This window comes from Peromyscus eremicus, chromosome 8a, assembly GCF_949786415.1.
Source record: "Peromyscus eremicus chromosome 8a, PerEre_H2_v1, whole genome shotgun sequence".
Taxonomy (NCBI): domain Eukaryota; kingdom Metazoa; phylum Chordata; class Mammalia; order Rodentia; family Cricetidae; genus Peromyscus; species Peromyscus eremicus.
In genome coordinates this window covers 44,888,477-44,903,160 of record NC_081423.1, presented here as the reverse complement: position 1 = coordinate 44,903,160, position 14,684 = coordinate 44,888,477, and the positions used below count along the sequence as shown (strand labels likewise).

Here is a 14,684-nt window from a genome sequence, read left to right as displayed (position 1 = left end):
CCTTGCTTAAGTTTCCCCTCAGATATTTTATTGCTTGGATACTTATACAAGCAAAATTGTCGTCGTCCCCCCATTTTTTATATATATGTGATATCTGTATTTATGAGAGGAGAGAGAGTGTGCATGTTTGTGTGTTCATGTAGAGGCCAAAAGTTAACATTGAGAGTCTTCCTTATTTGCTCCCCACATTATTTATTAAGTTAGGGTGTCTCTCACTTGAACTAGAGCTCACCAATACAGATAGTCTAGCCAGCTAGCTTGTTCCAGGGATCCCTGCCTCTACCTTCCAATTGCTGGAGTTACAGATGGGTTGTCACACCTACCGAACGTTTATGTGGGTTCTAGGGATCTGAATTCCAATCCTCATATTTGCTGCTTACACAGCAAGTATTGTAACTGCTGAGCCGTATCCACAGCCCAGGGTTGCTTTTGTAATTCACCTTTGGAGTAGTCATTGCTCACAATCAGAAGAACCACCAGGCTCCCTGCGTGGATTTGTCACTTTGATAAAATACAGGCGATTTAAGGACAGGAAAGTTTGGTTTGGGTTTACAGTGTCAGAGATTTCAATGTATCAGTGTAGGGAATGCATGGTGGGGGTGAGTCTTCATCAGTGGCATGAGACAATGACAGTTCACATGAGAAGCAGAAAGTTCTAGACCATAATCAGGGATGGGTATAGCCCTAGAGGTCTGCTCCTGCTAACCTATTTCTGTCAGCCAGGCCTCACCTTCCAAATGTTCTACCAGCTTCAAAATACCACCACAGCTAGGGCCCAGTCATTCGAACCACAGCCTGTGAGGGACACTTCAGATCTGAACGGGAGCACTGCAGACGGCAGCTTCCTGTGCTAGCTTGGACTGTGCTTCAGGATTGCTGGGGTGTCTGTGTGCAGGGGCATGTCATCTGCGAGCAGTGGGTTATGGCTCCCCTTCTGATCCCGATGCCTGTTGTTCTTTTCTTGGCTCATATACCCAATACTGCAATACTGGGCAGCAGTGGTACATGGGATGTCCTTGACTTATTCCTCTTTTTAGGGAACATTATTGGGCATCATGTTACCTGGGAACTTTATAGTCCGTCATCAATTGAGGGAGTTCCTTTCCCTTCTAAGTATTGGGAATTTTTCATAAAACGTTTTTGTTTTTGTTTTTTGTTTTTTTCAAGACAGGGTTTCTCTGTGTAGTTTTGGACAGTCCTGGATCTCACTCTGTAGACCAAGCTGGCTTCGAACTCACAGAGATCTGCCTGCCTCTGCCTCCCGAGTGCTGGGATTAAAGGCATGCGCCACCACTGCCTGGCTTGTTTTCATTTTTTGAGACAAGGTTTCTCTGTGTAGCCCTGGCTGTCCTGGAACTCTCTCTGTAGACCAGGCTGGCCTCAAACTCAGAGATATACCTGCCTCTGTCTCCTGAGTGCTGGGATTAAAGACATGAGCCACCATGACTAGTGACATTAACTACTTAAAATCTTTTAAGTCTTTGTTCTACCTTTGAGCATAGGCACTGAGATGTGTGTTTCATTCTGACCAGTGCTGATTCCTAAAGAAAAGCCCCCAATCACGGTTGTTGGCGATGTCGGAGGAAGGATTGCCATCATTGTTGTACGTAGTTCTCTTTTATTGTTACCACCATCACTCTGTAGACTTACTTGTAATCGTGTCCATAAAGACCATGGCGGGTGGATTGGCCAGGTAAGTATCATGTCTGTCAGTGTTTTGTGCTATATTTTAATTTTGGCTCCAAACAGAAAAATGGTAATAGTTTAGGAAAAAACACAGGAGCTGGGCAGTGGCAGTGCATATCTTTAATCCCAGCACTCGGGAGGCAAAGGCAGGAGGATCTCTGAGTTCGAGGCCAGCCTAGTCTACAGAGTGAGTTCCAGGACACCCAGAGCTACACAAAGAAGTCCTGTCTTGAAAAACCAAGAAAGAAGGAGGGGTGGGGGAGGAAGGAAGGGAAAAAGCAGTATCTATATAGTTACCTGAATACGGTGCAGCTGTTTATTTCCATGTTTGGGAAGTTGTTATTTTTATGGTTAAAGTAAGGGACCATGTTGATTAAAGTTTTAAACACAGATTGGCAGTAAGGGTTGTGGTTCATAAGGCCTTGGGTTTGGTCCCTAACCCCAAACTCACACACATTATTTCATACATGCATACTAAATGGTACACTGAAGAATGGCTCAGACATCTGCAGCTCACTGCTTCCCTGAGCAGAGAGCATGGGGCCAGGGGCCAAGAGCCTTCCTAGGCTTTCCCCGTCTCCTTCTCTCCCACCAGAGGCTGTCATTAGCCCGAGAGTCTTCCATTCATGGCATTACTGAATTTACAGTCTACCAAGAGTGCTGTTCCTACATGTAAACAACATGGGCACTGGGGCTGGAGAGATTGATCAGTGATTAAAAGCATTTGCTATTCCTACAGAGGACCGGGGGTTGGTTCCCAGCACCCACATGGCAGCTTACAGTTGTCTGTAACTCTAGTTCTAGGGGATCCAGTACACACAGGCAAAACACTCATACACATTTTAAGAAACGAAGACTTGAGTGTTGATATAAATAGTGTATGTGTGCACGTGAGACTTTGGGTCCATGCTGTGGTTGATCTACCTAGTGGTACTTTGGTCTTCACTGCTAGGTGGTGTGTTACAGTACAACACAGCTGATGCCTCTGTTCTCCACGTTGGACAGTTTTCTTCTTTTCCTTACGTTTATCCGTGAGTGTGTGTATGTAGACATATGTGCATGTGGAGGTCAGAGAGCAGGTTGTGGGTGTCACGCTTGTTTGCAGCTACTAAAGGTGGGCTTGTCACCAAGCCTGATGACCTGAGTCTGATCTCTGGAGCCCATGCAGTTGTTCAGAGTGAGAACTGACTGCCACAGGTTGTCTTCTGACCTCCACATGCATGCCATGGCATATGTACACACACGTTCACACGTGCTCACATGCACAGTAACAACAAATAGATTTTTCTTCTTCTTCTTTTTTTTTTTTTTTTTTTTTTTTCAAGACAGGGTTCCTCTGTAGTTTTGGGCCTGTCCTGGATCTCGCTCTGTAGACCAGGCTGGCCTCGAACTCACAGAGATCCGCCTGGCTCTGCCTCCCAAGTGCTGGGATTAAAGGCATGCGCCACCCTAAATAGAAATTTTTTAAAGGGCTAGAAAGATGGCTCACGACATGAGCACCTGAACTTGAATCCCCGGAACCCTATAAAGCCAGGGAGTGAATGCATCTGTAATCTCCGTGCTTCTGTGATGAGGTGGCAGGCAGAGACAGAATTCTCGAAAGCTCTCAGACAAAGCAGAAAGTGAGGAGCAGCAGTACCTGAGGCTGTCCTGACTGCACAGAGGCTGTCTGCACTCAAACACATGACCATTCTCACATGTGCAAAACCCCAATTTAAAAACTAGCATTTTATTTGAAGTACTTAGAGGTTCACAAGAAGTAGGAAAACTGCAGGGAGGTCCTGCAGGCTCTTAACCATGCTTCCTCTGTATGCTGGCTAGTTTTTAATGTCAGCTTAATACAGGCTAGAGACATTTGGGAGGAGGGAACCTCACCTGAGAAAATGCCCCCACTACACTGGCCTGTGTGCAAGCCTGGGGTACATTTTCCTACTTAGTGATTGATGGATGAGGCCCAGCCCATGGTGGGTGGTGCCATCCCTGGGCTGGTGGTCCTGGGTTCTATAAGAAAGCAGGCTGAGCAGGCCATGAGGAGCAAGCCAGTAAGCAGCACCCCTCCATGGCCTCTGCATCAGCTCCTGCCTCCAGGTTCCTTCCTTGACTCCCTCAGTGATAGACTGTGTTGTGGAATTGTAAATTGAAATAAACCCTTTCCTACCCAAGTTGCTTTTGGTCATGGTGTTTCATCACAATAGTAGAAACCCTAATTAACACACGCTATCTTGCTAAACTATGGTTCAGTAATACATGTGTGCTATGGCTTTCACACCCACACAGTATACACACAAGTACAGGAGTAAATAAACGAAAAAATGTAATACAAAAGAACTGTCAAGCTGACTGACATTCATTTCACTTTTAAAACTATTTTTTCTAAAGACAGGGTCTTTAGCCTGGTTCTCCTGAAACTCACTCTGTAGATCAGGCTGGCTTTGAACATTGATATTTGATCTGCCTACCTCTGCCTCTGAGTGCTGGGATTAAAGGTATGCCAGGATGCCCAGCTTTCATTATACTTTTTTTTTTTTTTTTTTTTTTTTTTTGGTTTTTTTTTGGTTTTTTGAGACAGGGTTTCTCTGTGTAGCTTTGCGCCTTTCCTGGAACTCACTTGGTAGCCCAGGCTGGCCTTGAACTCACAGAGATTCGCCTGGCTCTGCCTCCTGAGTGCTGGGATTAAAGGCATGCGCCACCACCACCCGGCTCATTATACTATTTTTTAATCTCCAACCTCCACACATGTGATGTGGTACTCATGCACTCATACACATACACAAATTAGTAAATATAATTGAGAAGTTTTTCAAAGACATTTCTTAGCTGGGCACAGTGGTGTGGGCTTGTCTGTACTCCCAGCTACTTGGGAGACTAAGGTGGGAGGATCACTTGAGCCTGGGCATTCCGGACACCCTGGACAACATCATAAGATCCAGTCTCCAGACAAACCCACCATGTCATGTTTTCCTATACAGGAAGTAAGAAAGTATAAGAAAAGCCTTTAGGGAAGCCTTAGTTCCATTACTCATCCAAGAAAGCTTTCCTGTGTATTTCTTTTTTTTTTTTTTTTTTTTTTTTGTTTGTTTTTTGTTTTTTGTTTTTTGTTTTTGTTTTTTCGAGACAGGGTTTCTCTGAGTAGGCTGGCCTGGAACTCACAGAGATCCGCCTGGCTCTGCTTCCCAAGTGCTGGGGTTAAAGGTGTGTGCCACCTCCCGGCTTCCTGTGTATTTCAAAGTCATCCCACAGACCTCCCCACCTCCCAGGGCCTTGGGCCTACAAGTGGTAGGTGCTGTGCAGGTGACTTGTGTGAGAAACCTGAAAGGTCTGTGGAGGTACAAGGCAGGAACATGCCATCTTGCTGTTGAGACTAAACTGTAGATGCCATAGTATGTCCTGGCTATTCCTGTCTTCTTCCTGGTTGTCCAGCCTGTCTTTGCAAGTGTTGATGTACCTTTTGTCCTGTGTTTGATTTGACAGGATGACATCATTGATGATGTGGACAGCTTTCTTGCTGCAGCAGAGACCCTGAAGGAAAGAGGCGCATATAAGATCTTTGTGATGGCAACTCACGGCTTGTTATCCTCTGATGCCCCCCGGCTGATTGAAGAGTCTGCCATTGATGAGGTAGTAGGCTGGCAGTCAGGGTAGCTGCCTGAGCCCTTAGCAAGAGAGCAGAACAAGTACAAGATCGTTTTCGTTAAGAGTAGAAGATGCGGGGTTGGGGATTTAGCTCAGTGGTAGAGCGCTTACCTAGCAAGCACAAGGCCCTGGGTTCAGTCCTCAGCTCTGGAAAAAAAAAAAAAAGACCAAAAAAAAAAAAAAGGACCGTAAAAAAAAAGAGTAGAAGATGCGCCGGGCAGTGGTGGCACGCCTTTAATCCCAGCACTCGGGAGGCAGAGCCAGGCGAATCTCTGTGAGTTCAAGGCCAGCATGGTCTACAGAGTGAGATCCAGGACAGGCACCAAAACAACACAGAGAAACCCTGTCTCGGGAAAAAAAAAAAAATAGAAGATGCAAGCCAAGGGTAACCCGTGACTTTAATCTCAGCACTGGAGAGGCTGAGACAGGAGGCTTGCCATGAGTTCAGCATCAGTCTGGGCTACAGAGTGAGACTATGTCTCAAAAAAATTCAAAAATTTGTGTTTGCATTTCACTGACTGTGGAGCTTTCCCATTTGAATGAGGTATGTCCTGATTCAGTTATGATTTGCGTTCTGTATCATTCACCACTTCAGGTGTGTGGTACAGTAATGTTTAGAATGCTCCAGTTGTATGTTGTGCGCCCAGCTGATTTAAGAAGAAACATCCCCTGTGAACCATTACTGCGATGCCCTCTTAGTTCCCCTTTGCTTTATTTCTCTGTGAGTTTGCCCATGTACCCATTTCACGCTATGTGGTCATCTGTGACCGGTCGTGGTATTTTCAAGGTGTAGTAAGTCTCCTTGCCTGAAAAATGCTCTAATGGGATGTGCTACATGTTGTTTCTTCCTAAGTTGTTAGAAACTTGAGTTGTTTGCATATTTTACAATTAATTTTTATCTACTTTGTGTGTGTGATATATGTATGTGAATGTAGGTTCTCATGTAGAAGTCAGAGGACAACTTTGAGGAGTCAGGTCTCTCCAGAGTTGTGCAGGAGAGACCCAGCTCCAACCCCACCAGCAAGGAACAGGAGTTCCAGTTTCTCCATATTTTCCCCAACATTTGTCAGTGTCTTTGGGGCTGTAATTGCTCTGATGGGACTGAGGTCATCAGATCTTCAAGCTTGAGCAGCTTTGTACTGAAAGAAGCAGGAGCTGTGGGAAAGGACAGGTCCCCCATGGGGTAAATCCCAGAAGCTGTAGGACTACAGGGTGACACTGGCTGGCTTTGCTCTCCGTTTTCCAGGTCTGGCTTTGTTCTGTTCTGTTCTTTTCTTTTGTTTGCAGTACTGGCCTGAACCCAGCCAGGCCTTCACACACCAAGCATACACTCTGCAATGAGTCACACCCCAGCCCTGAAGCTGCTTGGCGTCTGATGCTCTTGTTTCTTGTGACTCACAGGTGGTGGTTACTAACACCATCCCACATGAAATCCAGAAGCTGCAGTGCCCCAAGATCAAAACCGTGGACATCAGCATGATCCTCTCGGAAGCCATCCGCCGCATCCACAATGGAGAGTCCATGTCCTACCTTTTCAGAAACATAGGCTTAGATGACTGAACATTTCTCCTGTGGCAGAAGTCCCACGGGTCAAGTGGGAAGCCCAGCATGCATGCTGGGAGGGCCCATGGCTGGCCAGGTACTCCTCCCCTCTTCCTACATCCTCCTGAGTGATTTCTGTGAAGGTACACGGACCAACTTTTTATTGTCGGTTTAGGTTTTTGTGAGTTTGGGGGGTAATTTTTATAACAGAAAGACCTCCTCTTAAATAAAATAAGTTAAAACCTGATCATTTTTAGTGTAACCATTTTAAAAGATACACTTGAGTGAGGTTTTTAAGCTCAGCCTTTTTTTAAAGTTGCTTGATCCAAGTGTTCAAAAAAGTTGAATAATATGACCTGCTGTCTACTATCTACAGTCAAAAGCTACTGTTGGTTCCCTACATGACACTTTTAGAAGTGCTTTTATAAATGGGCATATAGAGTATGTGGCTATTTATTCTCTGCAACAGAAGAAAGAATAAAACCTCATGTTTGTTTTTTAAGCCTCTGATGTGGACAGTTTTCTGTTTCTGGAGTAGACCGCCACTGAAGACACGAGTCAACGCAGCTGCTCGTGTCTCCAGCTTCTGAGCTCTGCGTATAGCACTGTGTGTGGTGATGCAGCCCTCGCTCTTACGGGTCCTCAGAAGCCTGGGAATCCCTGACACAGAGGTGCTTAGTTGAAGCAAAAGTGGGCTGGGCACACAGCTTCATCACTGTGGCTCTGCCTTCTTCAGAGTCCAGCCAGTCCTCAAACCAAGATGCAGTAACTTATGCTGAGTGAGAGGCTCTGTGGATGGGGCTTGTCAGTGTCAAGAATGAAGAATTGTCTGTCTCTCTTAAGAGTTTCAAATTGAGATTTCTCTTTTTTTTTGGTTTTTTGAGACAGGGTTTCTCTGTGTAGCTTTGCGCCTTTCCTGGATCTCGCTCTGTAGACCAGGCTGGCCTCGAACTCACAGAGATCCGCCTGCCTCTGCCTCCCGAGTGCTGGTATTAAAGGCCACCACTGCCCAGCTAGTAGTTGTAGTTTGTACTGCCTGTGCCAGCTTTTGACAGATGTGTTAAAAATGAACGGATTTGTGACATCAAGAACACAGGGTAGTAAGTACTGAGCCCCACGGTGGCTGTAGAGCCACACACCAGTTCAGCCATCACTGTGCAGGAGTGGTCACCACTTGGCTCTCAATTTCTTCTTTGCTCCAAGACCAGTCAGGCTAGTGAGAGGGTGGGGCCCTAACGAATCTTGAGAGTACATCCACGGATGGAGAAGTAACTCTCCAGTTGGCTGCTTAGGCCAGGAAAGAGCAAAAGGCGTGTTGACCACTCACTACCTCTATTTGCTCAGAATGACCAGTCTCAATGAAGATTTCGATGTTCTTCCAGGTTCACGCCACTGTAAGGTCCAGAAAGACTCTGGGCTCTGTCCCTTGAGACCTCTCCCGTTCTTGGGAGTTCTCTCTTTACATTCACTCTGCTTGCACGTCTGAATCCCCTTTTCTTGGTGTGAGTCAGTGAACTCAGAACCCACTGACTCAGGTGGTTTTGGTGACCATTGGTCATCAATACCTTAGCTCTCCAATCCATCACTCTTACAGAGCCCCACTGAGACTGCTATGGGGTGCGCTGGGTGGATCTACCTTTAAGTTACACTTTCTGTCTCTAAAATTGCTTCCATCACCCCACCTGTCAGCCCATGGCCACTTGCCGATGGCCTCAGCTGCAGCCTCATTCCAGGGTAGGTGTCTGGCAGTGGTGTCATTCTGTCCAGGCCCAGATGGTCTTCCCTGCTCTTCCCCCTGTCCTGGCTGGGCCTTGTAGAACCCACTTGGAACTGTATAGCTGTTAGGGTGAATAAAGACATGGCCTGTGAATAGGAATAAAGCATGCTATTTATTATGACTTTACCTACTGACACCCCCCCCCCCTTCGATTTTTAGCTTGTGGGTTTTCTGGTTGATTCGCTCTGTCTTCTCTGATCTGCTGGCTCCTGGCTCCTTCCAATGCTGGGATTTCTCCTTTCATAAAAATAGGACAATGACTTCCTAGTTGATTGTTCTCACATCAGAGCTGCATGCCCAAGTTGGATCAGGAAGAAGCCTCTGGCCACATTTCCCACAGCTCTTCCCTTTCCTAGGCCCTGGCTAACTACTATTACTCCTGTTTCTTACTGTGAGCAACCTGACAGTTCACTTTAGCTCTTCTCGATTTGAACAAAGTCAACTCCAGATGGTTTATAAATGGAATCCACTATGGAAATACCTCCCAATTTCTATGTGAGTCCCTAGTTCTTCCCCTGGGCTCCAGGGCCTAGAGGGTAAAGGGTCTTCCCAACTGCCAGCCCTTTCTATCACCTCTACCCCACTAATGGCAGTATAGGATTCTGTAGCACGAATCTTAAAAGTTCTTATTAATAAAAACAAACCCAGAGCCAGGTATTGGGGTGAACGCTGGAAGATCAGAGAAGCAGAACAGGCCACAGCTAACCTCACCTTGCTAATTCCTCAGCTGCTCCTGTTTCCTCAGACTGGAAGCCTCTGAGTCTTCATCCGAATGAATCTCAGCTGAACTGTTTGCTGCTAGAAGCCTAAAAGCTTAACCAGCTGTAGTTCCTCGTCCTCATGCCTTATATACCTTTCTGCCTCCTGCCATTACCTCCTGGGATTAAAGGCGTGAGTCACCATGCTTGGCTGTTTCCAGTGTGGCCTTGAACTCACAGAAATCCAGGCAGATCTCTGCCTCTGGAATGCTAGCATTAAAGGCGTGTGCTACCACTGCCTAACCTCTATGTTTAATATTGTGGCTGTTCTGTTCTCTGACCCCAGATAAATTTATTAGAGTGCACAATATTTTGGGGAACACAAAACCACAGGATTCCTCTCTGGAGAAAGAATGCGGCAGTGGTTAAGCTCCCCTTAGGCACAAATGTGGGGCTCACAGTGGTTGGGAACTAGTCAGTGGTAAATGGAACACTCCCTTTGAATGATCAAGTAACTCTCCAGCTGGATTAAGGAAGCATAAGACAAGTGGTTTCCTTTGTGGTTGATCCACTGTGTGTTTAAAAATAACCAGTCCTGGGCTAGCAAGATGGTTTAGTGGGTAAAAGTGCTTGCTGCCAAAGCTGAGTTTGCTCCTGGGCCCCCACATAACGGAGAGAACTAACTTCCACAATTTATCCTCTAACCTCTGCATGCATGCCATGGCATACACACATGCACACAATACAGATATGTACATATGTCAAGGTGTATTTTCTTGTAAATGACCTCAGTCTCCATCCAGTTCCCACCATGAGATCTGTAAAATACCAATGGCTCTGAATATTATTTATCCAACACTCAAAGTCCCCAGGATAAACACATACAGATATGCCTGCTTAACCACACATGCAGCAGAGCTGGAGTGTACCCAGCAGTCCCTCTTGGCCTCACTTTGCTTTGATCTGAATCTGAATTTCATTGAGCAGCTGACTGCCTACCTAGCCTTTGGGTGGTAATTAATATTTAGACTTAAAAGTTCAAGAAAAAAGTTGCTAACTTCTGTGATAAGTGTAATGGAAATTACTACCCTTATTGACCGCCACTGCATGCCAGATGTTGTCCCAACCCATTAGCCTTATCAGCACTCCCTGTCTGAGGTACAGGGCACCTGGCTCAGAGGGCATTAACCAGATACCCACTGTTCCTGCTTGTGCATGAAGGTGGTACTGAAGCTGTTAGGGTCAGAGCAGGGTGGTGGTAGCCCCAGCAACTTAGGCTGTGCCCCCCACCCGCAATAGGACAATTAGAAAAAGAGAAAGGAGGTATATTCAACATGGCCACTTTGGGAAGAGGAGCCAAGAGGTCCAGTGACGCCCCTCCACCCTAGACCTCTTCAGGCGCAGCAGTCCTGGTCGGAGTGTCCCACTGTCCCAGCTCTAGTCTCTCCTCCAGGGTGGTCTGACAAGTCGTGAATCTGGGGGGAAACTTTCCTTCTCTCAGCGTGAGATTCCTGGGGGAAATTGCAGTTTCTTGGGGCCCATTGTTCAATAGACTGATAGGCATGCGGTGCCTAATGGGTCAGGGAAGCCTCGGAGGTGCCCAAACAATGCAAGCTCTTGGCTGCCCACCTGGATTTGATGGTAAGATGCTGTGGTAAAGTCACCAACCTCGTGGTTCCAGAACACAGAAATCAAGCTAGAGCTGAGCTGGAAGCTTCCTCCCTGCCAGCTAGCTTTTGTAGCAGAAGGTGCCACTGAGGAAGAAGAGGTAATGGCGGAGGGGTGTCCGTCTTAAGTAGAGTTCCCACTGGTAAGTTGTCCATGCTCCGGTAGATACCCTGCCACCCTCACCCCTGCAGGCAGTCCCAACTAAATTTAGTGGGACACGAGAAAGACCTGGACATTGGAGGACATTTCTTGGGGACAGGAGGAGCTTCGGGGGGAGAAGAGGCAGTGAACGGTAGCAGTGGAGGTGGTGACGTCACCACGTGACGGGGTGACTGAGAGCAGCCCCCATGGACTCGTGTGTCTAAATGCTTAGTCCCCGGTTGGTAGAACTGGTGAGGAATGACTAGGACACACGTATGACCTTGGAGAAAGTGTGCCACTGAGGAAGGTTCTGAGGTTTCAAAAGCCCATGCCAGGCCCCATTCGTGCCCCCCACCGCCTGCGCCTGTAGATCAGATGCAAGCTCTCAGCTACTGGTCCTGCTGTGCCTGCTGGCCATGGACTCTAACATCTGGAACCATGAATCCCAAATTAAATACTTTCTTGTATAGGTTGCCTTGGTCATGGTATTTTCATGGCAGTAGAAAACCAAGGCAACGTGCTGTGGGATGGTGTTTCTGTGTGCTGTGAATATGTGTTGCTACCATTGGTTAATAAAGAAGCTGCTCTGGCCTATGGCAAGACAGATTATAGCCAGATGGGAATCCGAGAGAGAGAGAGAAGGGCAGAGTCGGGGCAGGTGCCATCCAACCACCCAAGGAACAAGATGCCAGCAGACTGGTAATGCCACAGCCAAGTGGCAAAATATAGATTAATAGAAATGGGTTAATTAAGATGTAATAGCCAGCTAGCAATAAGCCTGAGTCATAGACCAAACAGCTTATAATTAATGTAAGCTTCTGTATGTTTATTTGAGACCGAGCAGCTGCAGGACACAGGAAAATTTCCACTACAAACATGTATGAAACAGTCAAAAATAAATGCATAAATAATCACTAGTAACTTAAACTAAAAGAAAGTTAACAGAAATAATGAGAACTGGTGATATGACTTGGTGGGTTAAAGCACTTGCCAGGTGTCTTGGAGTTTCTGTTGCTGTGTGGAGACACCATGACCATAGCAACTCTTATAAAGGAAAACATTTAATTGGGGGTACTTGCGTACAGTTGAGAAGTTTAGTCCACTATCGACATGGTGGGAAACATGGCAGCATGCAGGTAGGCATGGTGCTGGAGAAGGAGCTGAGAGTCCTACATCTTTGATCTGTAGGCAACAGGAAGTGGTCTGTCTCACTGGGAGTAGCTTAAGCATACATGAGACCTCAAAGCCCACCTCCACAGTGACAGGCTTCCTCCAACAAGACCACACCTCCTAATAATGTCATTCCCTTTGGGGGCCATTTTCTTTCAAACCACCACACCAGGCAAGCCTGATGACTTGAATTTGGTCCCTGGAACTCATGTAAAGGAGAGAATCAACTCCATAAAGTTGTCCTCTGACCTCCATGTGTGCTGTGACATGCCCACACCCCCCGTCATATATACACAAGTAATAATAAATTCTTAACAACCCATCAAGATTAGCCTGTCCTCAGATATGGACCCCACACAAATGGCCTGTGAGATGATAGCTAACAGCCCTTCAGCTGCTGTAGATGACTAGTTACTGCCAGCCCCTCGGCCACACAGTTCCTCCCACCTCAGCTGGACCAGTGCGTTTAATAAACACCCTCCTACCTTTTCTAGCATCCTGTAAATTCACTTAGAGCATGCACGTCATCACCCACCTGTCCTGTAGTCCACACAGCACTTAGCTGAGATTATAACATTCTTATTTGAAACATCTCCATGGAAAAAAAGAGTGTTGTTTCCAGGCAATCTTCCATGGGGTCTCTCTATGTGGCCCTCGCTGGCCTGGAGCTGGCTTTGTAGATGAGGCTAGCCTTGAATTCACACAGATCCTCCTGCGTCTATCTTCCAGCTCACAAGTGCTGAGATTGAAGGCGTGTGCCATCATGCATAAATTTGTGTTGACATTCTTGATTCTGGGCAGACCTAACAAGCTAGGCTTAGCCTCTCATATTCAGTGTACCAATTAAACAGAGAAAGAGAAAGTGTATTTAACGTGGCCACACTGGGAGGGAGAACAAAAGGATCTGTGACACTTCCTGGCCCAAGTCCATTTCCCAGAGGCCTGACAGAGGTTTAGGTTTAAAAAGAGAATGAGAGATATACATAACTAATAATCCTGGTCAAGGTGTGGTCATGTCCATCACTGACCCATTGTCTGGGCTGTGATGAGTTGACAGGATGGTGTGGTGTCTCTCCGCTCCTGTTTGGCACCAGGCTTCAACCTTTTCCTTTACTCAGCATGAGACTCCTTGGGAAATTCCAGGGTGCAGCATTACAACAAGATCCTTTGTTGGTACCTACCCTGAAAGCCTATGATGATCCATAGCAGGCCGTGGAGGAAACCTGGGTGGGTAGACAGTTGGGTCCTTCCCGTTTAGTTACTGTGTGACCCTCAGTAGGTTCCTTAAATGTCTCTGCCTTGAGTAATTGATACTGTGGTTTTTAAATGTGAGATGTCCTCACAGGTTCATGTGTTAGCTGGTGGTGCCACCTTGGGAGACTGTGGAACCTTAAAGAGGTGAGGCCTGGCTGGTGGACAGAGGTTAGGCTTGGAGGACACACTGCTTGCCATCTACCACTACAGTGTGACCAGCCTTGAACTGCCATGCCAAAGCTAGAGGCACCAGGCCTCCCGTACCATAAGCCTAAGCCGAAGTAAGTCCTTCCTTTATGTTCTTGCTCGTCAGGTGTCTTAGTCATGGTTCTATGGCTGTGAAGAGACACCATGGGAAAGGCAACTCACAAAGGAAAACATTTAAGTGGGTGGCTTACAGTTTCAGAGGTTCAGTTCATTATCATCATGATGGGACATGCAGGCAGACATGGTGCTGGAGAAGCAGCTGAGAGTCCTACATCTTGCAGGCAACAGGAAGTGGTCTGTGACACTGAGCGAAGCTTGAGACCTCAAAGCCCACCTCTGCAGTGACACACCTCTCAACAAGGCCACACCTACTCTTTTGTAGCCATACCTCCTAATAGTGCCACTCGCTATGAGCTTATGGGGGTCAATTGCATTCAAACTACCACATCAGGCATTTGGTTGCAGTGACATCCATCAGAGAATTGGGAACATTGAGGTAGACAGTGGCTTGGTACAGTGAGCACTCACTAAGTATTAGTGATGGTGAGCAGGATGACAGGGACCTGAGCTGGCCCCTGGGGTTCCTGCTGAGCCCATGCAGCTTTGGAGAAGAGGCAGGGATGATGAGGGCTGGATTGTTCAGTGGGATCCTTGAGAGGAGCTGTGAAGTTGCCCTGGACTTACACACCCAAAGCTCAGCCACCAGATCAGCAGAGGGAAGGGAGGCCAGGCAGGAAGGGCTGCCAAGAGGTTATGGCCCAGCAGATGCAGGTGCTGCACACAGGTGGGTATTGGCATCTAGGAAGTGTCACCTGTCTGGGATTGATGAGTGAATGAAAGGGATGGATTCATCTCCACTACCTTTCATAAAGCCTACAAGACTCTCCTTGGCTTCTAAGAAGTTAAAG

General features: G+C 46.9%; 1 protein-coding gene across 4 annotated transcripts in view; it reads left to right on the top strand.

Moving 5' to 3' along the window:
* Prpsap2 (phosphoribosyl pyrophosphate synthetase associated protein 2) overlaps positions 1–7,363 on the top strand; it is a 31,326-nt gene extending 23,963 nt beyond the window's left edge. For all 4 annotated transcript variants that reach the window (XM_059270855.1, XM_059270854.1, XM_059270856.1 and 1 more), the window contains 3 exons: positions 1,533–1,603; positions 5,158–5,304; positions 6,721–7,363. In XM_059270855.1, coding sequence (XP_059126838.1) covers positions 1,533–1,603; positions 5,158–5,304; positions 6,721–6,879 — 377 coding nt within the window. In that variant the 3' untranslated portion in view covers positions 6,880–7,363. The remainder of the gene's footprint in view (positions 1–1,532; positions 1,604–5,157; positions 5,305–6,720) is intronic.
* Positions 7,364–14,684: the final 7,321 nt, after the last annotated feature.